Source organism: Anolis carolinensis, chromosome 2 (assembly GCF_035594765.1).
Source record: "Anolis carolinensis isolate JA03-04 chromosome 2, rAnoCar3.1.pri, whole genome shotgun sequence".
NCBI lineage: Eukaryota > Metazoa > Chordata > Lepidosauria > Squamata > Dactyloidae > Anolis > Anolis carolinensis.
Genome location: NC_085842.1, coordinates 131,319,528 through 131,346,974, shown reverse-complemented (window position 1 = coordinate 131,346,974; position 27,447 = coordinate 131,319,528). Strand labels below are relative to the sequence as shown.

Genomic DNA, 27,447 nt, shown 5'->3' with positions numbered 1-27,447 from the left:
TGTCTACCTTGCTGGCTGACAGTTCAACTTTGTTTCATGCACAAAATTTAAAATGTTGTATAAATTTACTTTCAAACTATGCATATAAGATGTGTATGAAGAAAGGTGTACAGGGTGCATATGAGACATAACTGAATTCTGAGTTTAGACCTGGCTCCCATGGTACCTTACTGCATATGTACAGTATATGCAAACACAGGTATTCCAAAATCTCAGCCTCCAAAATCCAAAACAAACATTCCCGAGAAGGGATGCTCAGTCTGGATCCAGAGGAGGAGGAAGAAGGGGAAGTAACAGCAGCTGGTGTGTATTGGCCCCGTTCACTCAGCTCTCCTTTGCACAATTTCTTGCAAAGCCTATGAACACTCAAGGCAAGGAAGCCGACATGGACTCCGTAAGATTTGCATTCTGTCTAATACAGTAGTTCTCAATCTGTGGGTCCCCAGATGTTTTGGCCTTCAACTCCCAGAAAGCCTAACAGCTGGTAAACTGGCTGGGATTTCTGGGAGCTGTAGGCCAGAACACTTGGGGAGCCACAGGTTGAGAACCACTGGTATAACCAGACAAAGAAAGAGCAGTAGTACTGGGCTAGGCGATCCTTACACCTTTTGTCTGTAAACTACGGTATTTCCTCAATTCTAAGATGCATTGAAACACCTCTAGAAACAGGATGCATCTTAGAATCACAGGTGCTTTTAACATATAAATAAGCAAAGCATTTTCCCCCTGTCGGTGGTACTGAAATGAGTTTGCATCTTCCAATCGGTGCCATCCTAGAATCGAAGAACTACATTATTTATTTAGGTATTGCATTTCTATACCGCTTTTCTCACCCGGGGGGGGACTCAAAAGGGTTTACAACATAATGAATGGCAACATTCAATGCCTCACATATATAAAAATACATCCCATATCTAAAATAGCATATAATTGTAAATTAAAACCTTTAAAACTATAAAATATCAGACACAGACATAAGACATGAAACACTGCAACAATTCTGAGGTTATCATTTCACTGCTTTGTTGCTGCTGTCACTCACCGAATGCTTGTTGGAATAGCCAAGTTTTAAGTTGTTTTCTAAATGCCAGGAGGGAGAGGGATGATTTAATACTGCTGGGAAGGGAGTTCCACCGCCAAGGGGCTGCCATCGAGAAGGCCCTGTCTCTCGTTCCCACCAGTCTCACTTGCAAAGGCGGTAGGACTGAGAGCAGGGCCTCCCCAGCTGATCTTAATGTTCTAACTGGCTCATAAAGGGAGATGCATTCAGACAAGCAGGACTGGGGGCGTTTGAACTGTGCTCGGTAGCAGACTGGCAGCAAGTTACTAGGGCAAGGCAAGAGCATCAGTACAGAGCAAGGAGTAATCACCACTTTGAAAAAAAAACAAGCAGCAGCAGATAATCGGGAGCCACCTGCTTGCTCACAGAACTGTAGGATAGGCATACAGCATGACAGGCTGATAAGCAAAGGAAACTGGGGCTAGGAAGTAACACCTGCTGCCCCTGAGGAGATTTCCTCACAGAGCTTCCTCACAGAGGAGAACTTTTGAGAGGCCCGCCGCTCTCCACAGGTTGACGTCCCCAACTGCTGACTGATCCTCCTGGAGGCATATACATCTACGTCCCCAGAAGGAGGAAGGTGGCTGGGATGAGGGGCTCTGCGGCCCCAAGCAGCTGCCCCTCGGCTTCCTCCTCAGCTCACCTCCGGCTCCTATTGGCACGCTTTCTCCCGCCCACGGGCCCCCTCTGGTTCCACTCACCAGGTCCTTTGTGTTTTCCATCAGGCCCTCATGGGCAGGAGCAGCGGCGGCGGCGGGCGCCTGCTGGCCTTTCCTCCCCGCCTCCCGCCTCCCTCCCCCGGGACTCTGCCCGCCTCCCCTTCCCGAAGGGCCGGGCCAGGATGGAGGAGGAAGAAAGTTTGGCCCCTCACGCCATAAACAGGGGCCCACCGCACGGAGAGCGCGAGAGGAAGAAAAAAGACATTCAACTCTCCAAGCCTCAGAATATCAACAACATTAGCATAACCGCACTGCGCACGCGCAGAACGGCCCCGAGCCACCGCGCGCCCCCATTGGCTCCCGGGCTGTTTGGATCGTCCTCGCTCTCCGGACTGAACCATCAGGCGGAAGAGGCTGGGGGAGGGGGCGCCAGTTGGAAGCCTCCGCATTGAAACCGCCGGCATAATGGTCTTGGGAAAGGTGTCCCCGGACTCTTTTCTCAGTTTACGTTCAACGGGGAGTAGGCAGCTCTGAGGAGTTTTTCAACCACTGAGGGAAAGACTTGGAGGTTAAAATGGAAACTTCCCCATGTGACGAACAATGGAGCAACCCGCTCAAAGAGCGCTTCTGAGGAAGGGAGGGGGATTATACACATTGAAAAATCGGGGTCATGTGAAAGAGGCGGGGACGGGGGCGTGACGTCAGAGCCCTCCCCGAGGGAAACGGAGGCCAGGATTACGCAGAGTGGATACTTCCGGACTCCATTTGATCGCCGCCGCGTGGGGGCGTGGAAGAGGAAGCGAAAGGAACCGGCAATAGAAGTGCTCCTCAAACGTCTCTACCTCTTTGGCGCGCTGTACTCCGCGCGCCGCCGGCCGTCTCTATGGTAACCAGCGCAAGGAGGGCTTCCGGCGGGGACGAGGGCCCTCTCCTTTTCTCCTTCCGGCTCTGGAGGTGGCGGCAGCAGCAGCAGCAGCATGGAGGCCAAGGCCGGCGCGGCGCTGAAGAAAAAGGGGAGCCGGGCGAGGAAGAGAGGGTCCCAGGCGGGTTCGGAGCACGATGGCCGGGAAGCCACAGCTGCGGTTGCTGAGAAACGCCTCCAAGCCAAGCACTTGGCTCTGCTGGGCGAGAAGCCCGCGGCGGAGAGGGGCCTCGAAGCGCTGGTCTTCGGCGACGTAGGCGAAGGAGAGGCCTTGTTGCGGCGCTTGCGCGGGCCTGCCCACACGGTATGGCTAGGCTAGGCACTGTATTCTTGACCATCCGCAGATTGTGGCCCAGCCAGTACTCTCGCAATTAGCAAGACTTGTGTCCAAGGCTTTCATGGCCGGAATCACTGGGTTGCTGTGAGTTTCCCGGGCTGTATAGCCATGGTCCAGAAGCATTCTCTCCTGACGTTTGGCCCACATCTATGGCAGGCGCCCTCAGAGGTTGTGAGGTTTGTTGGAAACTAGGCAAGTGGTGTATATATATCTGTAAAAGGTCCAGGGTGGGAGAAAGAACTCTTGTCTGTTGGAGTCAGACAACCAGAGAAGTCAACCATAGCAAAGCACTTGATGAAGCAACCTGGACACAACACAGCATATGATCTGAGAACACAGAAATGCTGGACCACTCTTAACAACCACCATGTCAGACTACACAGAGAAGCCATTGAAATCCACAAGCATGTGGACAATTTCAACAGAAAGGAGGAAACCATGAAAATGAACACAATCTGGCTACCAGTATAAAGAACTCTAAAATCAAGACAGTAAATAAAGAACAACACTCTGAAAACGGGAATTCCAGACATGAAACAATCAGGGTCAACTAACACCTCCCAACAAAAGATTCACCCAGGCAGCAAGCACACAGGCTTTGAATCTGCAAGGCCATTCAGTGGTAATCAAGCTGGCCAATTGCACCATTCACACTTACCTCAGACAAGAGTCCTTTTTCCCATCCTAGACCTTCCACATATATATAAACCCCACTTCCATATTTTTCCAACAGACCTCACAACCTCTGAGGTTGCATGCCATAGATATGGGCGAAATATCAGGAGAGAATGCTTTTAGAACATGGCCATACAGCCCAGAAGACTCACAGATCTTCTGTTCTGTGTATTTCATTTGGGCGACATTGCCCTGAACTTCCGGTGGGTTGACATGGCGGCAGGTCGGGTCCTCTGAGCGCTCTCTCTCAAGGACCAACGCTCGCAACGGTTGGGTAGAGCCTTTGCTCCCCTCTCCTTGTGGATCGAGGCAAGGAGGGACGCAAGGCCCCTGCACCCCGTTTGAGCCGGCCCCCGAATCGTGTCGGGGGGAGCGGATCCGGGTTGCTGCAGGGGAGCGCGAACCGTAGCGACGGCAGCGGCTAAAACCGCACAGACTGCCAGCCGAGCCCATTTTAACAGACAAGAAGACAACGAAGAGCGGAAAGCCGAGGGAACGTAAGCGTTCTAAATATATCTCTTCCTATCGGACACTAGCTTAAACCTTTTTCTAGAGTATAGTAAAGTGGTGTAACTAAGCCACCGAATCTCCAGCAGAGAGAAGCCGATGACCGAACGGCTCAGTCGTAAGACTAATAGCCTCCCAAACAACAACAACAACAGGGAAATAACTGAAATAACTGAAGTATACTAACTTAAAGATTTGAATCAGCCTTAACCCGGTGGACCTCTGTGGCCGAACGTGAGAGTCCAGTACCAGTGACGAGCTGTACCGGCCCGTTTGGCAACCTCTGGGGCGCTGCGACGGGCGGTTCCGGGTAGAGAAGACCATCTTGGGCGCTGCGGATCTGCTCCGTCATGGCAGACCGTTCTGGATCCATGTAACCAGCCCGAAACTATACTGCATGGCTTGGAGCAAATTGCTAGATTTATCTTACTCTCAAGTACCCACAAGGCTAGCAATAGACTTCTTAAGGGAAAAAAAAAAAAGGAAAAAATATAAATATACACAGTAAATGAACGGAATTAAACTCATCGGACGTTCAGGAGGATTGGGCGGACGCCTCCCTGGGAGTGACAGGCGAAAGGACAGTGAGGAGACCCAGCAAGGAACCGCCATGAATCAACGTCCTTGAGTACTATCGCTGTTATGACTGTTATGACTAATCTCTCCCCCTCCGCACCAAGCAGGCATTAAGAGATTAGAAAACTGGTGTGTGTGTCCGCTGGAAAAGCGGCGAGCGGCGAGCGGCGCGCGGCGCGCGGGAGCTTCTTCACCAAAAGGGAGAGAAGTACTCTATACAAAGCCACAGGAAAGGAAGAACTAAGGACAATTTAACCAATAAAGGAGTATCCTTGGACAATGACTTTTACAGCTGCACCAAGGGGAAAATAACACCAACGAAGAGGACGGAGACCGAACAAACAAGACGAATCAAAACTGATTTATTAGGAATACAATATTGGGAAAGAAGAAACGAAGACCCAAAGAACCTAGGGACTAAAAGCTTAACCATCTCTATCTCTTATTTCTTCTCTAAGAAACTCTCTGTCACTGCTGCTGTCTCTTTCTGTCTCTCTCTGTTCTCTTCTCTTTCTCCCTCCCTCCTCCCTTCCTGTTTCCTCTCTTTTTCTCTTTATCTGTACCCCCTTATCTATCTTCTTCGCTATCTCTTACGTGCTCTCTCTTTCTCTTTGCTTAAGCGTGCTGTGAGCGAGTAATAATGGCAATTCCCAAGACCAAGTTTGATAAAGATCTTAAAGAGAACAAGGGGCTGGGAAGGAGACCTTCACAGTCGGAGGAGATTAACCTAAAAGATATCCTCCGAGAGATACAGAAACTAGCGGAGCGACAAGAAGAACATCAGAAACAAGCTCAGATGAAACTAGACCAACATAGCCAACAACAAAAAGAACTCTACCAAGAAATGATGGATATGAAAAAAGACATTAAGGAGGACATTGGGTATCTGAAAAAGGAAATGATTAAAACTCATAAAGATATTAACGACTTGAAAATGGAAAATCAGAAGCTAATTAAAATTCAAAAGAACCAACAACTAAAAATAGAAAGATTAGAAACTAAAAATGATAAATTGGAGAAACTACAGGAAAGAACTGAACAGCATGAAAAAGAGTTCCAGTTAAGATTTCGAAATATCTTGGAGGATAGTAACGAGGACATTAGACAAATCATTACCAAATTACTTGCCAGTTTACTATCGCAATCGGAAGAATTCATAGAATATGAATTAGACAGAGTCTACAGAATTCAAACTAACTTCTCGAGAAGAAACAAGGTCTCAAGGGACGTGATCGTCCACTTTGTGAGGAAAAAAATACGTGATGAGGTACTGATGAATAACAAACATAATCCGCTAATATACAAAGAGAAAAAGATCATTATTCTGAAAGAATTCCCACAACTAACCCTAAGTAGAAGAAAAAAATACTTCTTTTTAACCGAGGAACTTAAAAAACAGAATATCAGATTTCGGTGGGAAAGGAATGAAGGAATCATGGTCACGCTAAAAGGAGAACGCCACTGGCTAACGAGTGAGGAGAAAGCAAAGGACTTTTATAGAAAACACATACAAGGCAAAGGAAGACACCCTGCAGATTCAACCCCCCCATCGTTAAAAAGGAAAAAACCAAAAAGAGCAAGACACCACTCGCCACAAGAGGGAGGTCCTAAGTCAAGCAATCCAAGCAAACTCTTACAGGCATCAGAGGCGTCGGATGTAGGAGGAGAAGATGAGGAAGACGAAACCAACATAACAGAAGAAGAATTAATAACAGAGGAAGAAGACATAACAACCAGGGAAGAAAACAAGAAAAAAGAAGCGAACGCCGACCATGTCTAAAAATAGATGTAACTTGAACCGCCAGCTAAAATTTTACTCCAACAATATTAACGGAATTAACATTTCAAATAAAAGGAGAATTCTATTTAACCAATTAATTAAGGGAAAATATGATTTCGTTGCTCTGCAAGAAACACATATCACCTCCAAACACGAGGCCCTGCTAGTCAACAGAAAAATTGGAAAAGAATTCTGTTCATCGGATAAAAAAAAAAAAAGGGGAGTGGTACTTTATGTTAATGAAAACCTATCAGCTACACTACAGTTCAAAGACAATGAAGGAAGATTCGTGGCAGTCCTTATAAATTTAGATAGGCAAAAAATTCTCGTTTGCAACATCTACGCCCCTAACGGCCCCCAAAGTCACTTCATTAGAGAATTAAGAAAACAAATAAATAATTCGGACTTTGACCACCTGATCATAGTAGGAGACTTTAACAGTATAATGGACACAAAATTAGATACAAGTAAAAAAATAATGAATAAGAATTATGCCAAAACAAGATTGATTTCACAAAATTTTAGAAATTTAAAGGAAGAATTCCACCTGCAGGATATATGGAGATTACACAATTCAGAAACCAAAGACTATACTTTTTACTCCCATAGGCATATGTCGTGGTCAAGATTAGATATGATTTGGCTATCAAACTCCCTCTGCGCTAAGGTAGACTCTATTAAAATCTTGCCCAGAGATAAATCGGATCATTGCCCATTAGAAATGTACCTAAATCAAAAGAAACCGGGATATAAGTGGAGATTAGATGAAAACCTTCTTAAAAAAGAAGAGGACATAGACAAATGTAAAAAATTGACACAAGAATATTTTAAATTCAATTGGATACCAGAAACAAAAGAGCACATTGTATGGGACTCATTCAAAGCAGTTCTAAGGGGCCACTTTATCCAGCAAAAGGCAATAAGAAACAAATTAAAGAATGCACAAATAGACACAATAAACAGAGAAATAACCCAAGTAGAAAAGAAAATGAAAGAGAAACCCAAAGATCAAACACTAGTAAAGCAACTGTTGGGATTGAAAAATAATAAAAAGAACCTGGAATTGGAACAAGTAGCGAAACAACTGAAGTTCATTAAACAACATCACTTTGAAAATGCTAACAAGCCAGGTGCTTGGTTAGCGCGGAAAATTAGGCAAAAAACGCAGAAACAACATATAACAGTGATTAGAAAAGAGGGGATGATCTTAACAACAGATAAGGAGATTAGGCAAGAATTCCAGGAATTCTTCAAACAACTATATCAAAAAAATGCCCTCGATTTGGATGAAATTTCACAATACCTGAGCAATCAAGGTCTACAAAAAATATCAGAAAATCAAAGGGAACAGTTAAATAAAGCCATATCTAGCGAGGAAATTAAAAAGGCCTTAAAACAGATGAGACCCAGATCAGCGCCAGGTCCTGATGGATTTACACTGAATTTCTATAAAATTCTGGCAGATGACATTATGCCCTACCTAAAGGAAATAATGAATATGGCACTGAAAGACAAGATAATACCGAACTCTTGGAAACAAGCGGACATTATAGTGATCCCAAAAAGCGACACAAACCCCGCAAATGTAAGGAATTTTAGGCCAATATCATTACTGAATACAGACTATAAAATCTTTTCAACAATCCTTGCAAATAGATTCAAAATATTTCTGAACAATTGGATAGGGACTGAACAAAAAGGCTTCCTACCAAATAGATATATGAAAGATAATGTTAGGTGTGTATTAGATATTATAGAATATTATGAAACATTCCATCAAAAAGAATTGGCCTTGATAACAATTGATGCTGAAAAAGCCTTTGATAACTTAAATTGGGAATTTTTTAAATTGCTGCTAAGAGAATTGGATATGGGCTATTACTTTATAAATGCAATCGAGGCGATCTATACTAACCAAGAAGCAAAATTGTTAATTAATGGGCAACACTCAGAAACTATCCAAATTGAAAAAGGAACAAGGCAGGGATGCCCCCTTTCCCCCCTCATTTTTATATTTGCTTTAGAAATTTTGATTAGAAATATACGGAATGACGACCAATTAAAAGGTACTAAAATTAGAAGCCAAGAATACAAAATCCGCGCCTTTGCTGATGACATAGTTTGTTTTATTGAAGACCCCCGTAGACACATAAAAAAATGGATTAACAACATGGAAAAATTCGGCAGAGTAGCGGGTTTTTTCATTAATAAGGAAAAAACAAAAATTCTGACCAAAAATATAGTACAGGAAAATCAAGGGAAATTGGAAGAAGCCACAGGATTTAAGACGGTCGCGAAAGTTAAATATCTCGGAATTTGGATAACTGCCAAAAACGCCCAATTACTAAAAAACAATTATCAAAGTAAATGGAAGGAAATAAAAACCGACTTACAGAATTGGCAAAATCTAAATATCTCCCTCCTAGGAAGAATAGCGGTCATTAAAATGAATGTACTCCCGAAATTAATGTATCTATTTCAAAATTTACCCATTTTAAGAACACAAAAAGTATTTCAGGATTGGAATAAAGATATCACAAAATTTGTATGGAAAGGCAAAAGGCCGAGAATAAAATATAATATTATGACTGATGCAACAAAAAGAGGGGGCTTTGGATTACCAAATATAAAACTTTATTACGAAGCCTGTGTTTTAAACTGGGTGAGGGATTGGATAGCACTAAAAGATAATAACATACTGACCTTAGAAGGCTTTGATCTCCGACGAGGGTGGCACGCGTACGTGGGTTACGACAAAAGAAAGGTTGAAAAGAACTTTGGCAACCACTTTATTAGAGCTGCTCTAATAAAAGTGTGGGAAAAGTACAAAAAGAGGTTCTATAATAAAACCCCTTTATGGATCTCTTCACTCGAATCATCTCAAAGACATATTTTACAATGGCCCGCCTGGCCTCGGTATAAAGATCTATTGGTAAAAAACAACGGGACTTATAACTTGTTACCACAAGAAAGGTTAAAAGAAAAATTTAAAAATATGTCCTGGTTCCAATATGCTGTCATCAAGGAACAATACACTAAAGATGCCTGTATAGGCTTCAATGATTCCAACTCCGTGTGGGACAGAATTATGCTAACCGAAAAGAAGGTCATTTCTAAAATCTATGATACATTATTAGAGTGGTCAACAGAAACGATAACAATTAAAAGCTGTATGATTACCTGGGCTAGAAATATCGGACACCCAATCATGTTAGAGGACTGGGAACGGTTATGGAACAAAAAACTGAAATACACCTATGCCACGGAATTAAAAGAGAATTGGCTAAAAATTTTCCATCGTTGGTACATGTCTCCCAAAAAACTCGGACAGATGTACAAGTCCTATAATAGCACCTGCTGGAAATGTAAAACGCATGAAGGATCATTCTTCCATGTCTGGTGGTCTTGCGAGAAAACTAAAAGGTATTGGAAGATGATCCACGAAGAGACACAAAGTATCTTAAAGAAAAATTTTCAAATTAAACCAGAATATTACCTTTTGGGAATAACAAACTCAGACTTACAGTTTGATAAAAATGACGACATTTTATTCATGTATAGCTCCACAGCGGCAAGAATAGTTTTCGCAAGAAATTGGAAAATGGCTGAACTTCCAACGAAGGAAGCATGGCTTCAAAAACTGATGGAAATACAAGAAATGGACAAATTGACTTTTCTGTTGAAAGAGTCCAGAGGAAAGGGAACTGAACAAACAAATTGGGAGAAGCTCAGAAATTATATTTCACATTGAAGACAGAAAGGACAATCTTAAATAGATGACTGTAGTACCCGATATGGAGGATAAAGGAAGACCATCACCCCCGTCACCCTCTCCTCTTACCCCCAGAACCTCTTCTTGTTATCCCTCCCATCCCCTTCCTTAAGACCCCCCTACCTCCCTTGCTTTTTCTTTCTATCCCTACTTTACCATTCTTCCCCTCCCCTGCCCCCCCTCCCCGATACCCACCACATTGTTTTAATTAATGTACCTGTAAAACGTTAATAAAGATTATTCTAAAAAAAAAAAAAAAAAAACTTTTCAGCCCAGATCTACGAGTGGTTCTATCTTTTTTTTTTCAGGCTACTGATGTACTCAGTGGGAACTTTCTGGATGGCGAGTCTGAGGATTCAGAACTGGAAAATGAAACAGATGACAACTTTATTTCACCAAAAAGGCCAGCATGGATAGATGAGGATGATGAAACTGAGGAAATGTAAGCAATCATCATGGTAAATTGACTTGTTGACTGAGTAGGCTGAAATAAAGCTGGATTTGTAAGCAGTTATATTGAATTATATCAAACTTCTGTCTTAGTTTGCCTGTTTGGGATGAGAAGGTAAAGAGGGATAGGCTGTAAAGAGCCCACAAGTGATTTAAAATGTCCTAAAAACATAATTTAAGTAAGTGTAGAGTTTGACTGTTTAAGTAAACTTTATAGCTGAGTGGCGACTTGAGCCTGAAATTTCCCTTAGTTTCATTTCTAAGCTAAGCATACACTTTTGTTCCAGAATTGACATGACCCATCGATATCGAAAAAACATGATGAAAAGTGATGCAGAAAGTAAACTTAGCAAAGAAAAACTTCAAAGACGACTTCAAGAACAGTAAGTTTTAGTAGCTTGTAAAAAGGAAAATGTAATCTTGCACACTCTACATTAAAAAATTAAATACCTTGTCATATTCAAAAACTGTTTGTATATAACTCAATTAGGTCTTGTATATGTTCTCAAATACTTCTCAAATGAGTTTGCATTTTGAATACTTCTATGTTTAACCATGTACTAATAAAATGCAGAAATGATAACACTTATAGGTATATGCTACTACAAATTTTTATTTTCTAATCAAGGGAAAGCAATTTATGAAAAATGGGGAAACATGTTTCAGCGAGAAGCAGAATTTGAATTAAGCCAAACAAAAAGAGGAAATGCATGTACTTGTGTACATGTACTTTTACATCATTTCCACCTATCGTTCGAAACAAAAGAGTTTGGAGGATGATCTCTTTGTTCCAAAACCTTTAATCTAAGTGATCCTTCTCTGTTCTTGCATCACAGATTGGTTGCATGTGTTATTGCCAAGAGATTAGAGATAGGGAGCAATGTTGCGAATAAAATGAGTACACCCACCTCGATCTCATTCACCTCATGCTCTGCTATATATATTCTTCTTTATCAGCTGTTCCTTTTTTCTTTTTTCCATCCTTCAAATGTAGCAATCATGTGCTATTCATAACATTTCGGATGTGTTTGGGATTACAGTCAACTCTCACTTATCCAAGCTAAACGGGCCGGCAGAAGCATGGATAAGCGAATATCTTGGATAATAAGGAGGGATTAAGGAAAAGCCTATTAAGCATCAAATTAGCCTATGATTTTACAAATTAAGCACCAAAACATAATGTTATACAACAAATTTGACAGAAAAAGTAGTTCAGTACGCAGCAATGTTATGTTGTAATTAGTGTATTTACAAATTTAGCACCAAAATATCACAATATATTGAAAATATTGACTACAAAAATGGCTTGGATAATCCAGAAGCTTGGATAAGTGAGACTCTACTGTATATGTCTATGCAAGGCTATAGTATCTTAAGTAATAATTACTGGCAACATTATTATTCTTCCTCAGATTTCAGGGTGCTATGGGAACAACTCCTTCTTGGGCACAGAGGGGCATGAAAAATACATTAAAGACAAAACATGAAGGTAAGTTTGGGACTTTCTTTAATGCAAACTATAGCAGTAAACGTAATTAATGTGCAGTAAATCATATGTACACCTACCAACATTTCAGTGAAGCTTGAAACATCCTGTGACAAGTGTGGTAATTGTGTGGCTGTGGTTGTACTGCAACTGCCAAAAAGCATAATGTAGCCAGTAGTATTAGGAATGCTGGGAGATTTGGTCAATAACATCTTGGAAGGCACAAAATTACCTCCTTTGCTGTAAGTGTAAGGGGTATATACCACATGCTAACTGTATTCAATACAATTCTAAGGTTTTTAGGTTACTTTTTACTAATCTGGTTGCATGTCAGTATTTCTGAGCTCAAGTAAAATTGAAAATTGAACTTTTGAAATAATTTCTTCTGTTTTAAGATGACAGTGAGGATGAAGGCGATGATGATTTGTTATGCAAGACAGGCAATTTTGTGGCAACATCAGACTCTTTACCAAAAGGCATTTTACAGGTAAAAAAAATCCTAATTTTCATGCACATATAATGTGCTTTATTCATCACCTTTGGCAACCTCTACTTTGAGATATTCCTGATATGATAAATGTACAAAAAGGATTCATAATAAAGTAATTCATAGCAACTAGCCTGTAGTTATAGTTTTGCTTTATGTTGTGTTAATCATTAACATCAATAGAAAATTTTCATGCAGATAGCAGCCTTTATCGTAGGAGTTGTCCTATTCCTTCTCGGTTACTTTTCCATCTTTGTTATATTTTCTAAATTGTGAGTCTGAGAATTAATGGTCTTTGTGAGCCCTCTGAAGAATAGGATCAAATGTTCTTTCAATAAATAATCCCTCCATTCTGTGTTTGAATAATATTAATTTTAAACTCTTGAGACCCTAACCTGTGCATATTTATTAACGTATGTTAGTATATTGCAAAATTAGAAAATGTTTAAACATTTTATCAATTAGCTGAATTGTGAGAAGTTTGCTGGAATATACTTCAGTAATGCAGACTTTGTTCTTAAATTTTATATTTCTATACATCCTTTTTCTCAGAGATGTTAAGTTCTGAATTAACTTTTCATGTCCACCTTCCCTTTTAGATGAAAAACTGCTTGCCTGCCAATAATGAACGCCTGTCTGCTGCAAATCTGACAACTGTGCAGTTCCATCCTTCTGCCCAGGTTGTTATGACAGCTGGCCTTGATCGGTCTGTGTCCTTATTCCAGGTGAGGAATTATTCGAGATTACAGCCATTGAATTAGGGGAGTTGCTGCATGTTTGTGTGCTTTGGAAGAATTAGATTTTTTGAAATCAGGTATTTACATTCTGGATAAACTGTGTTATGCATGCATTAATTACAATTTGGAAATATGCTTATATTGAGGTGAAAAATAACTCAATTTTCTCATTCTAGGTGGATGCTGTCACTAATCCAAAGATACAGAGTATACATTTGGAAAACTTTCCAATCTACAAAGCATGTTTCAGTGCTGATGGAGAGCAGGTTATAGCAACTAGTACCCGCAACAAACTGTTCTATATATATGACATGATGGGAGGAAAAATTATTCCTGTAAACCATGTCAGAGGTACGGTTTTAATTTCTGTCACATTTCTATCCTAGTAACATGTTAAGCAGTTTAGAATGCCAATTGTAAGACTCAATGCTATAATTTACATTTCCTGAACTAAACAGAAAGCTTGGTCAGATATCCAGTTTTCATTGCCTGATTAACTGGTTCCTTTTTTGTGTAGATCAGTGGTTCTCAATCTGTGGGTCCTCAGGTGTTTTGGCTTAGAACTCCCAGAAATCCCCGCTAGTTTACCAGCTGGTAGGATTTCTAGAAGGCCAAAACATCTGGGGACCCACAGGTTGAGAACTACTGGTGTAGATAGACAGGTTGAGGGAATGGTGAAAGCCCCCTCTAGTAAATAACTTGAGCAGTATGGGAGACATGGAATGTTGGGGGTGTAATTTAAAAACAAATATGCCCCTTTCTCTGATGTTTAGAATTATATTCGCCTGTTGAAGACCAGTGAATGTTATAAAAGTATCATTGTTTCTCTGATTTCAAATTAAGGTTTGGAGGAAAAGACTGTCAGAAAATTTGAAGTATCTCCAGATGGGAAATTCCTACTTGTTAGTGGGACATCAGGCTATCTGCATTTGATAACAATGAAGGTAAAACTTCTGCTTAAATGTCAAGAAAAATGTGATTTCAGATTAAATTAAGAGTTTCTTTTATTTCTTGTCTTTGTTAAAACTTTTGGTCTCTTCTGTTTGAATTTTGTGTTGTATAATTAAGCTTAATTTTCAGATGATATTTTTTTTAAAGTGTCAGTATATTGGAAACAGTAAAAGGGGGGAAAAAGCAGAAGGAAATCAGTACAACGTAATCATCAGAACAGAACATGTGATTTATAACTGACCCTAAAAATGTACTGTATATATTCAAAATTCAGTAGAATATTTATTTCTGCACATCTGGGCAATTGCCTATCCCCGGAGACTATAAAATGGCATACATTTTAAAATGACATCAGGCACTGTAATTTAATCTTAAGAATACAGCATATGCTTTATATACAAGTCAACCTCATGTATAAGTCAAGGACAGGTTTTGAGACCAAAATTATGGATTTTGATATTATTCATGGATAGGTTGAGGGTCATTCTGTGAAGAAGAGAAATTACCAATGCCACCTCAGAGGGTTAGCTGCCACTGCTATCACCTTCCCCACCCAGGCATTCAAACAGCCCAGAAGTGGTACCATGTTGGAGAAATAGAAGCATCATTGCTTCTTTTAGGGTCTCCTACAATGGAGTGAGCACCTGCTGTTAGCTCCAGCTCCTGCCAACCTAGCAGTTCGAAAACATGCCAATGTGAGTAGATCAATAGGTACCGCTCCAGTGGGAAGGTAACGGCGCTCCATGCAGTCATGCCGGCCACATGACCTTGGAGATGTCTATGGACAACGCCGGCTCTTCGGCTTAGAAATGGAGATGAGCACCAACCCCGAGTCGGTCACGACTGGACTTAACGTCAGGGGAAACCTTTACCTTTTTTACAATGGACTAAGCTCTTGCCCTTTGCCACACTACTCAGAGAAGGGAATGGTTCCTCTTTTAAAATAATAGTAATTAAGAAATAATAGTCACATTGACCCATAGATAATTCAACCCAGTTTTTTGGGTTGTTTTTGTCTAAAATTTCTAGACTTATCTAGGAGCATATACAGTAATAATTTGTTAAAAATTCTGTATCTGTTTTAGACAAAGGAGTTTGTTGGAAGCATGAAAATTAATGGGAAGGCAGCTGCATCAACTTTCTCACCTGATGGGAGCAAAATCTACACCCATTCTGGTATGGTTTTCAGACTTGATGGTATGAAGTATACAGTATGAAGATGCTCATTGTTGAATGAGGGAATGCCTTAATTTATCTGCACTGATGTTCCGGTATCATTTATTTCTGATATATTTTGTTTCATTTAAAAAAACACATAATAACTGAGTTTGGAAGGTTGCTTTTTTAAAAGTATTCTGTGACTTCCCACATAAATCCCAAAAATCAATGCTTGCATTCCAGTTGTAATTTGATTATTTATCACTTTCTCTGTTTTTATTCCTTATTTGAAACAATTTTAAAATATTAGAAGTAGCCTAAAATTTGAAGTGGATATCCTCGAAACATATTTCCTCAAAAAATTTGTAGTCTTTAAAAATTGCATAAATATCATTGGTAAATATCAAAAGTTGCAAAAAAAAAAAAAAAGGTAATGATGTTACCTGTAACTAAATTACTGTGCAAAAGCTTGTCTTTATGCCTTTGTTAGCCCCAAAAGTAATGTATTACAGAAATTGTTGTTACTTACGACATGTTGCATCAAAGCACAGCATGCATTAAAAAGTAAAATAACATGACAAACATTTACAACCCAAACAGCATATAATCACATGGTGAACTTGTCAGAGTAATTTGCAGCGCAGCAGTAGTTGGATGGAATCAGTGGAACGCAGAACGAAGAGACATCAGAGACGTTGGTAAAACTATATACAAAGTTTTACTGACTTCAGTAATAATCAAGACAAACAGGCTTGCAGACAAAAGACGAACACAGGACTTTCACTCTCAGCAGACAGCACTCAACTCAACTCAGAACTGAACTGAACTGATGCAATCAGCAAATGCACACACACTTGTGTCTGGATACTCCCCAGCTCCAGCCACACATCAAGGACATCACAGCTTCTTAGCAATTAACTCTTTCCAGACTATAGTACACTCTGGATGATGCAATCAGTATGCAATACAGGCAAGACTCAAATTTCATTTAAACACTACCAATACACAAATCCCACATTAACAGAACTAACTAGAGTCTTTGAATTTTTGCATGTTGAAGTTTACGCCTTTTAATACGTTCGCAGCAAAACAACAACACATGAATCTATTAGCACCTTTGAGATAAAGAAATTTCTGAACAATAAAAATAGTTAGGACGCAAAAACTGAGGTTAGTGTAGTAGATGTAAGATTTTGATATGTTAGCAGCAGATACATATATTGCTTTTTCTGACTTTTTACTTATGTATCTTGTCAGCTGAGGGTGAGGTCTTCATATGGGATGTGAAAAGTAGGCGATGCCTGAACAGGTTTACTGACGAAGGTTGCCTTCGAGGTACATCTATCACAGTCTCCAAAAACAGCCAGTATGTGGCTTGTGGGTAAGTGAAAGCAAAGTTAGTTTGCCTAGGACTATCCACTCTATCTGGACTAAACTTCAGTGATATTGTCTAACATCCCAAAACAAACAATGCCTTCTTCTAATAACCTAGGTACCGCCGGGTCCCCAAGCTAATTTCAAATAAATATAATCATTCCTCACTCCAGAGAAAAATCATTATCATATTAGCTCACATGTTCTAATTGTGAATGCTTTTTAAAAGAGGTTCTGAGACTGAGCTTTCATACATATTAACCATTTATCCTGCTATTGGATGATGAATTGATTACTGTGAAGGATACATACCATGCCAGGACACAGACAAAAAAATTGTTACAGAATCTAGGCATAGCAAACCTATGCCATTTAGTAAAGGAGTAAACTACACTGAACTCCCTGATATTTCTGAATAGATGTATATAACCATCTGAACAGGCCTATTTTTTCAAATGTATAATTTCAGTTCTTCATATATTCTTTGACAGCATTTTGAAGCATTTTGTTTAGAATTTAAATTATTACAATGTTTATGAAATTCTTATGTTTCTATACATATACACAACGATTGTTAGAAAGTAATCCTCAGTTCTTTTGGATATACATGTATACTGTGTATTAATATCTGCCTATTTTTTATTATCCCTAAAACTTAACTATTCTAGTTCCAGTTCTGGAGTTGTGAATGTGTATTCACATGATGACTGCCTCAGGGAAACCAGTCCTAAACCTCTTAAAGCTATAATGAATGTGGTCACACCTGCTACTTCAGTAGTATTTAATCCCACAACTGAGATCCTAGCAATAGCTTCAAATAAAGTTGATGAAGCTGTAAAACTGGTAAGAAAAATAACTTCATACTGGGTTTTGTGGTTCTGCTTTTTAATTAACTGAATACATGTGCTAGAAAACATATTGTTGCTTATAGTGACTTTTTAAGGTAACAATATAGCTACATCACAGTTACTCTTATTTGTATAAGTCTAGAAATTTTAATTAAAAAATCAATCCCCAAAACATGGGTCAATTTATCTACAGGTGAATGGGAGTACTGTACCTTAACTTTGTCCTCTTGTTAACAGGTCCATATTCCTTCATTTTCTGTATTCTCAAATTTCCCTGTATTCAGAAGAAAACAAATATATTTGGCTAACTCCATGGATTTTTCACCAAGAAGTGGATATTTTTGCATAGCAAATAACAAAGGAAAAGCTTTATTGTATAGGTATGTAAATTACACTGATGGAATTAGAACTACATTCTTAAATTAATGCATTCTGTTCAACATCTGGTATACTACTGATTCTGCCTTTGTTACTAAATTGTACTAAAATGTCATTTTACCATGTTTGAGCAAGATGGGGAAATAAATATATCTTCAAACTTCAGATGCATTTCAGCTCACTTGAAGCTCTTTTGATGTTTATTTATTTATTTATTACAACATTTATATCCCGCCCTTCTCACCCGAGAGGGGACTCAGGGCGGCTTACAATAAGCACACATATAAAAATTATACAATACACTATAAATCAATATAAAAATTATAACTTATGTCAACATTCATAAAAACATTCTAAAATACATTCTAAAATGGGCGTGTCCAAATTCAAATGTTTGGTTTTTCTACATGTTGTATTATATGTGAATTTGTTGGATAGTTTTTAATGGGAACTTCTTATTTAAATGAATGGTACTTACCAAGTGATCATAAGTAGAGCTAGGCATGCCTAAGCCCTATGAAGTTCATAAGAACATCTTAAGATTTCAACTTGAAGGTCACTTAGCTGGATGGATTTACCCTGGGGGCACAATTTTCTTAAAATTGTTACATTTTTGTGTGCTATCTGGAAGCTTATTTTCTTTTTTAACCTTTAAAGACAGAATATTGGTTGGCTCTGGTCCAACTTCTCAGAACATATCTTCCCCTATGGGCTGTCCCGCAGATTAAGATCTTCGATTGAGACCCTGCTCTCAGTCCCGCCGCCGTCACAGGTGGAGTTGGCAGGGACAAGAGACAGGGCTTTTTCGGTGGTGGCTCAGCATCTGTGGAACTCCTTGCCAAGGAAGATTAGAAAAGCCCCCTCACTCATGTCTTTGAGGAAACCGCTGAAGACCTGGCTGTGGGATCAAGCATTTGGCCCATCCTAAAATAGGAGTTGATATGACCTGATGGATTAATATTAATTCGAACACAGACTGGCTCTGAATTTGGCTTGAAACTTCCCCTTTTGTAATGGTCACGTGGTTTTAATTGTTTTAATTTGATTTGGATGCTGGCTTTTATTTGTGTTTATGTTTGGTTTTTCTACATGTTGTATTATATGTGGCATTTAATTCTGCCATTATGTAAGACCGCTCTGGGTCCCCCTGGGGGAGAAGAGCGGTATATAAATAAAATAAATAAATATGCATTTCTAGTAAATATGTCATGAAACAGATTACAATTACTGTGATCTATATTTTAAAAAACAAGCATAGTTCAATATGAATAGTTCCATAGACTCGTGAATACAGTATTAACTCCTTTTTTTAACTTTTCAGATTGAAGCACTATTCCAGTTTCTGAATGACTTACTTTAGAATGAGGTAATTATCAATTGAAGTTGAAGCACTTCTCTTTTGTTAATTTGCTTTATTATTATTATTATTATTATTATTATTATTATTATTATTTAAGCCGCCCAAGTCCCTTCTGGGATATGGTGGCGGGATATAAATAAAGTTGTGGTTGTTGTTATGTATTGGTATCACTGTCCCATCAAAGCTACCAAAAAATTCTTAGTCATTACATGGAACTTTCTTGTTAACTCATTACTTTGGTCTTGGTCAGAGTGGCTGCACAGCTTAATATTGTAGTTAGCAGAAGCACAAACCTGTTGAACTGCAAAAATGTTGATTCTTGAATTTTATTTATGCGGTACATGTTCTTTTGTATTTTCTAGTAGTAAATTTGATCCTGCTATTTTCAAGCATTACTATTCAACTAAAACCTAATGTGTTTATCCAGTTGGTGTCCTGTTGCTGGTTTGAATACTCTTTGATCCCCAGAGGCTTTCATTGGCATAATGAGGAGAGAATAGATGTCAGTCATGCCCTCTGGAGGGTTCAGAAATTCTAGAATTGCCTGGGAAGTGTGTTGGTGCGTTGCAGGGGACAGGAATGATGGTTGAAAACCATTTCCCCACCCTTTACTGCGATGTAAGCCTCTGGGTTCCATTCTGATGTAGATTAACTTAAGCATACATATTATTTGGAAATACCCTTGGTCATACAAAAGTTTATCTAGGATTCAGTATTCAGTCTTGTGCCCAGCTTCTTGTGAAGAGCCATACTAAACTTAATAGAACTAGTAAGTATGCATATATAGAATTTCCCTGCCCAAGGAAGCTTACATGTGTAATTCATTCATTCTTTTGTAGACAAGGTGTAAATATAAATCCAACGGGCATTGCTTCAAACAGCATTAGGAGCCCTCTGTGTTTTAACTCCGTTGATCATAGAGCTAAGCAACAAAAAAATATGATGCAGTATTGTATAAATCAAAACCCAGCCATTTTCTAAGCATGAATTTTAAACTGATGTCCTTTGCTTAATCACTGTTTTGTGTATTTTAATATGTATTTTTAGAAATACATTTTAATATGTGTATTTACAACATTTGTGTTTTGATTATTCAGTAACCCTCCTCGAGCCACGAGGAGAGCCGGGTAAAAAATACAGTTGTTGTTGTTATTATTATATTGATTTGTTGTTTGTACTTTTCTCTTGCAGATGCTATAATCTCTGGTTCTAAGAATGCAGATTGAAGTTTGTTCATCTCTTTGTTGTTTTTTTCTATGTATGTACATGAGTATCAATATATAGATTTTTAATTACTTGAACAGACTGGTCTCCAGTATTTTCCAGTACATTTCATTTAAATGACTATTTTTCTTAGAAGCTGACCACATGTTCAAGGAAATCTCACAAAACTCATTTGCAAGGTCTGCATTAAACTTTAAGAAAAGATGAATCTCTAAAGTCAGGTAGGAGAAAGAAAATAGCTTATCTAGTCCAGAACTGTTTTGTCAGTTGAATGTATTCTATATACTGATAATTCTTTCAGTCTGTGGTAATACTTTGAATCGAGTGCGCATTAAAATTTACATGAGTAAATTTTCAAGCAAGCTTCAAATACTCAATAGCAAGAGTGTATCAGAAACAACTGAACGAATAAACAACAAAACTGGTATATCATCATAAAGAAATAATTTGCTTATTTTTTCTTGATGGTTTTTCCTACCATTTGGACATTTTTCTGAATCAATTGAATTCAATCACAAATATTTCTGAAAATATTTCCAAACATTCACACACACACAACTGCTTAATACAATCCCAGGTGCTAGACTTTAATTTAAAGCAAATTATTTCAAAGAACTGATTTCCTAAATGTAAATTACAATATTTTATAATACCGTGAGTAGTTTGTATGAAATATTTCTAGTTTTCCACGCCAGTCATTTCTGGGCATTTGACAATTATGACCAGCAATTTTCAAACATCTTTCCCAGAGTAGAATAAGCCACTCAATCATTTGGATTTCTTTGTGTTTAATTAACCATTAAGTAAAAATGAACTAGGTTTGCTGTATTTGAGACTTGCAGCAAGATTTAGAACAATGGTTACTATTTTTCTGATCTAGTACATGAAATGTTATATTTTTGTCCTTTTACCACTGAGTTAGGAGAAACAGAAAAGGATTTTGAGGACCACTGTACCTTTGAGCAAGAAAATTATGTACAGTATAAATAACAAATTGAATAGGATATAAACCCCTAATATTGCCAATAAGCAATATGGAATGACTTTTAAAATATGTTCATATTTATTGAATGCAATTTTAGAATAGGCTAATTTTATCAGTGAAACTTCTGTAAGTATTGCAGAGTTCCCATTTAGAGTGTGTGTGGACAAACTTGGAAGTCACCTGAAAACATAGCAACTTAATGAATTTCATAGGGTTTTTCTAGACAAAGAATACTCAAAAGTAGTTTTGCGAGTTCCTTCCTCTGAAATGTAGCCTATAGCACCTGTCTCTCTGGTTGGCTTATCATCTATACATACCCCTCAGCTGACCACAGTGAAAACTGGGCATCCGGGCCACTCTGGCCAAGTTAGAGGGAAGCTGCCAACCAATGAGACCTGGCAGGATTGCTCCCATTGGCAGGCAGCTCAATTGCACGCTAAGCAAAGTTCCCAAACTGAAGAGACTGCCAGGAAAAGCAACAGAAGGAGGCACCTACCAAGGCTTCTTTCCTGACTCCACCACAACGTTAGCTGCCCAGTAATTCACGCATCTCATTTCACAGGGGAATCCAAGGAATTCTTAAGATAGGAATTAGCTTCAAACCAAAACTCATCCTTCTAGGACTGTTGGATAATCAAATAAAAAAGGAATGTTAGAAAATGCTGCAGTAATGTTAACAGTAGCAAAAATCCTACATCATCAACAATGGAAAAAGAAATACCATCTACGGAAGATTGGACAGTGAAAATTAATAGAAATTGATAAGTTAACAATTTTGTTGAAGGGTAAATCACTGGACAAATTTAGAAAAATATTTCTATTAATATATATCTGATGGAATGTTTTGTATTATATATCTGAGGAAAAAGGAAAGACAGGTTTTGGGGGTAGTCATTTGTTAATGTTAAAGCAAGCAAATGTTAAATTATAGAGAAACTGGTAAAAGGAAAGCAGGAAATCCCTTAAAAAAACTAATTCATATATATGCCCGTATTTCCTTTGGAGATCTCATTGATTCTAAGACACGCTATTTTCAGTATGAGCAACAGAAAAAAAGAGAGCACCCACAATTCTAAGACACACCTGTTTTTAAAGATGTTTATATGGGGGGAAAGTGAATAGGGTTTGTTTATGCTTTAATTAAATGTAATTAGAGTACAGTTCTATATCAGTGAGAAAATTGTGTAAAAGGTAAAGGTCTTTCCCTGACATTAAGTCTAGCTGTGTCCGACTCTTGGGAGTGGTGCTCATCTCCATTTCTAAGCTGAAGAGCCGGCATTGTCCATAGATGCCTCCAAGGTCATGTGGCTGGCATGACTGCTTAGAGTGCCATTACCTTCCCACCAGAGCGGTACCTATTGAACTACTCACATTTGCATGTTTAGTTGGTATTTGTTATTTATTTTTAATGTATAAACATTGCTGCTTTTGTGTTTCTTGTGTTAAATTTTGCATTTTAGAAAAATGGGGAGAATTGAGAAATTTATGCTGGCTCTCATGTTGGTTTTTGGAAAGACATCTTAGGCTGAATCTTCACAAAACATATAATGCAACTTGAAGATAGATCAAGGTTGGGGTGTCCACAAAACATACATCCCAAATAGCTAGAAACAGTGTGTTCAAAAACAAAGTTCGGAACAAGCCAAAAAAATTACTTCATCCAATCAGAATATATCCCATGCAGGGTTCCAATCTGAGACTGGAAAATGCAGAATGCTTGTCGGGACACCTCTGGTACTGACGTTATTTAAAAATGCAGAAACGGCTGGCTGGAAAGTTAACATGCACCCCCTGGAAGAGGAGATATTATTCCCATGGGAAAGTCCTCTTCCCACTCCTCTGTTCTCGTTTCCTGCGCCCTGCCTCCATCTAGCACTGATCCCAGATGGACATTGTGATGCATCTCAGTGAACTGGGTAAGAGAAAACATTGGGTTCAATTCCAAGCTGCAAGTAGCGGATGCTCCACTTCGAACCAGTTCCTGGATGTTTGTGTAAGCAATGCACAGTAAAACTGGTTCATTTAGATCTACAGTAGAGTCTCACTTATCCAACATAAACGGGCCGGCAGAATGTTGGATAAGCGAATATGTTGGATAATAAGGAGGCATTAAGGAAAAGCCTATTAAATATCAAATTAGGTCATGATTTTACAAATTAAGCACCAAAACATCATGTCAAGGACAGAACGCCACAAGATTCAAAGTAACAGAGTTTATTAGATTACAGAACTCAAAAATGCCCGTAAAACACAAGGGCCAGGCAGTTTTTGCCTTTAGGAGCAAAAAGGGGCAAAAGTAAATGTTCAAAAGATAAACCGGATTAAACCGGAGTTTAATCCGGGTAAAAACAAACTGCTTGCTTCAGCCTGGGTATAAACGAAACGAAAGCCAAGGAACAAAAGATACAAAGAATGCAACTAATTGGCAGCAGATTCCTCTCTGCTGCCAACACTGTGCTTAGAGTAACTTGCGTCGCTCCCCCACACACACAGCAGACAGGATCTCCAACACGAGTAAATCAGCCAAGGATTGTAGCAGTTGAGTAGACCAGTTCCGTTCCGTAGATCAAAGCCAGAAGCAGCCGTTTGTAGTTTTTCCAAGTCCAAGAAGGGGGGAAGACAAGCCGTGGTCAGTTCAGTCCGAGTTCTCAAAGCAGGAGATGGCGTCCGTCAAGAAGACGACGGAAGGTCAAGCTAATAAGAGTAAGCACAGGTTTGCACAAACAAATGCCCACACAATCCCTCCCGCCGTCTGACCCTGGATTCCAATCAACTTACGTCACAGCACAGGAAAGCACACAAGTCTTCAGGGAAGCGTCCCACACACACACGGATCCCAAGCGTTTGCCCAGATTACCTTGCCCAACGCAATTTGCAATTGCTCTCAAGCCCCATTTTATGCCAGTTACAAATCTTCATCACTGTCAGCTGTCCTCCTTAACCCGGGCGTTTCCTCATCACTTTCCTCGTCAGAGCTGGGACACCTCTGACTACGCCCAACACAATCTCCAGCTGTGGATCCCGTCCCATCCCTCCAGCTAAACCATGGGTCTAATCCTGAAGGTCCCCATTCATCTTCTGTCCCATCATGGCCAGTGGCACCCACTTCCTCCCTTACCCGAGTCCAATCCATCTCATCCTCCTCTGAGCTAACCAGCCCCTCCTCCATTCTCTCCGTAAACCCTTCGAAAGACTCCTCGTCAGATGGTGCTGCAAATATGTCTCGCAGTCTTTTTCTCTCTCGCTCCTCGAGAGTATCTGACTCTCGAGGAGTCTTACGCCCACGTCTGTCAGTAACAGAGCCATGAGGCTCAATCATAACACATCATGTTAGACAACAAATTTGGCAGAAAAAGTAGTTCAATACGCAGTAATGCTATGTAGTAATTACTGTATTTACGAATTTAGCACCAAAATATCACGATATATTGAAAACATTGACTACAAAAATGCGTTGGATAATCCAGAACATTGGATAAGCGAGTGTTGGATAAGTGAGACTCTACTGTACCTCCAAACAGGATTATAGCGTCTACGTAGTGTAGAAGTGGCCTTATTTGAGGGCTAAAAAAGTAACTGGGTGTACTGAATATGCAAAAGTTCACAGGAACAGCAATGGCCACCTAGTCCAACTGTGTTTCATATAGGAGTTTACTGCAAATGTTCCCCTGAGAGATGGGCATTAATCTTGATTAATATAATGACGAAAAGGTTACATTAGAATATGGTACCTTGAGTTCAAATGACAAACTCTTCATCTAAGTCAATAAAGATGTTGAACAGAACTGGGCCCAGGACAGAAGCCTGTGGCACTCCACTCATCACTTTTTCCAGGATGAAGAGGAAGCATTGGTGAGCACCCTTTGGGTTCGTTTGCTTAACCAATTACAGATCCACTTAATCGTAGTTTTGCCTAGCCCACATTTGACTAATTTGCCAGAAGGTCATGGGGAAATTTGTTAAAGACCTTACTGTAAATCCAGATACGTTACATCCACGGCGCTCCCTGTATCGACCCAGTTTGTAACTCTATCAAAAAGGATCAGATTAGTCTGGCATGACTGGTTTTTGAAAAATCCTTGTTGACTATTAGCAATGACCACATTCGTTTCTAAGTATTTGTAGACCACTTCCTTAATGATCTTTTCCAGAATCTTGCCTGGTATTGATGTGAGGCTGGCCAGACAGCCAGGATGTCTTTTTTTCCCTTCTTGATGATAGGCACCACATTTGCCCTCCTCCAATCTGCTGGGACTTATCCCGTTCTCCAAGAACTCTCAAAGATGATTGCTAGTGGTTCTGAAATAACTCCCGCTAGTTCCGTCAATATTCCTGGATGTAGTTGATCCAGTCCTGGAGACCTGAATTCGTTTAGAGTGGCCAGGTATTCCTGGATCACTTGTTTCCCTATTTGGGACTGAATTTCCCCTAATCCATCGTCGACTCCATATTGCTGAGGTTGAGGACAGCGTGAGAAGACTGAGGCAAAGAATGCATTAAGTAGTTCTGCCTTTTCCCTGACAAGCTTGAGCTTATTTTGTACTCTAGCCTTACAAACCTTTTCCCTACAGGAGTTGGCTATTCATTTGAATTCTTCTTTGGTGATTTCCCCCTTTTCCACTTCTTGTGCATGTCTCTTTTGAGCCTTAGCCCCGTTAGAAGTTCTTTGGACATCATTCTGGCTTCTTTGCACTTGTCTTATTCCCCCCCCCCCCCAATTTCCGCTTGTTTTCCTGTTATGAAATGGTAAGTGGGGAATAACCAGTGAAAATGGGGTAAATTGTTTTCCTCCTTCAACACACATACCCCTCCATAAAATGGACTATCCTCCTCTCTCTAGTGTCCCCAGGTAGCCTCTGCCCAAATAATAGAACAATACCCCACTGGGAAATTGGAAAGGGACTGGAATTCTGAACATGGTTATTTCTTTAAGATGCTGAGAGTTGTAATGCAGAACAGGTTTTAGAGTTCTTTACCCCACCAATGGGCTGTATTGCTTAGGCTTTCTTAAGGGGAGGGATAGTAGTGGAGACATCAGTTTGAAACATTTACATTCTTAGGTCAAGGTAAAGGTTTTGCCCTGACATTATGTCCAGTCGTGTCTGTGGGTTGCTGCTCATCTCCATTTCTAAGCTGAAGAGCTGGCATCCGTAGACGCCTCCAAGGTCACGTGGCTAGCATGACTGCATGGAGCGCTGTTACCTTCCCGCCAGAGCAGTACCTATTGATCTACTCACATCTGCATGTTTTCAAACTGTTAGGTTGGCAGAGGCTGGGGGTAATAGCGGGAGCTCACCCCACTTCCCAGATTCGAACTGGCAACCTTTTGGTCAACAAATTCAGCAGCTTAGCAGTTTAACCCGGAGGGCCACCAGGGGCTCTTTCATTTACATTCATAGCATTGATCAATCCACTGAAGATATTTTGAGATTTTTGGGTGTGTACTGCAATGGCGGTACCTGCATAGTGAGCTCTTTGCCTTAATTTTACAAGGTCATTCGCCGCCTCAGCCCAATACCGCTAGTGCCCCACCAGGCTACAGCCCCCAAGATTCCCTAGAACTGACTGCCTCATCAAACTAGAGCATGAATCCACTTAAAATCCGGTTTCTGGCTCCGGCAGAATTCTGAAGTTTGTAATTTGGTGAGGCCCAGCCGCCCAGGACCTGTCTGACTGAGCTGTTTAAAGCCCCCTCTCTGAAGTGGATTTAAAGTGGATCCA

General features: G+C 39.8%; 2 protein-coding genes across 10 annotated transcripts in view; one reads left to right on the top strand and one right to left on the bottom strand.

Moving 5' to 3' along the window:
* Positions 1 to 18,054, bottom strand: part of mbtd1 (mbt domain containing 1) — a 76,168-nt gene extending 58,114 nt beyond the window's left edge. For 4 of the 9 annotated variants that reach the window (XM_008104553.3, XM_062970547.1, XM_008104551.3 and 1 more), the window contains exon 1: positions 1,762 to 2,029. In XM_008104553.3, coding sequence (XP_008102760.1) covers positions 1,762 to 1,782 — 21 coding nt within the window. In that variant the 5' untranslated portion in view covers positions 1,783 to 2,029. Of the gene's footprint in view, positions 1 to 1,761; positions 2,030 to 17,991 lie in introns of those variants that run through there. The other 5 variants (XM_008104556.3, XM_008104557.3, XM_008104554.3 and 2 more) reach the window with 3 other exon arrangements.
* utp18 (UTP18 small subunit processome component) lies at positions 2,453 to 20,812 on the top strand. The gene is made up of 14 exons (XM_008104558.3): positions 2,453 to 2,945; positions 10,597 to 10,730; positions 11,026 to 11,121; positions 12,151 to 12,227; positions 12,620 to 12,711; positions 13,311 to 13,436; positions 13,625 to 13,799; positions 14,292 to 14,392; positions 15,485 to 15,575; positions 16,815 to 16,938; positions 17,600 to 17,774; positions 18,017 to 18,159; positions 19,479 to 19,523; positions 20,709 to 20,812. Exons 1-13 carry the CDS (start codon positions 2,697 to 2,699, stop codon positions 19,501 to 19,503), a joined length of 1,608 nt encoding a protein of 535 aa, XP_008102765.1. The 5' UTR covers positions 2,453 to 2,696; the 3' UTR covers positions 19,504 to 19,523; positions 20,709 to 20,812.
* The last annotated feature ends 6,635 nt before the right edge of the window (positions 20,813 to 27,447 follow it).

Excerpts from the sequence above, each read along its gene's own strand:
- utp18 (XM_008104558.3), top strand. The coding sequence starts at position 2,697 with ATGGAGGCCAAGGCCGGCGCGGCGCTGAAGAAAAAGGGGAGCCGGGCG. Across the intron at positions 11,122-12,150 it reads CAAAGACGACTTCAAGAACA|ATTTCAGGGTGCTATGGGAA; the intron begins GTAAGTTTTAGT and ends ATTCTTCCTCAG. Across the intron at positions 12,712-13,310 it reads TACCAAAAGGCATTTTACAG|ATGAAAAACTGCTTGCCTGC; the intron begins GTAAAAAAAATC and ends CTTCCCTTTTAG.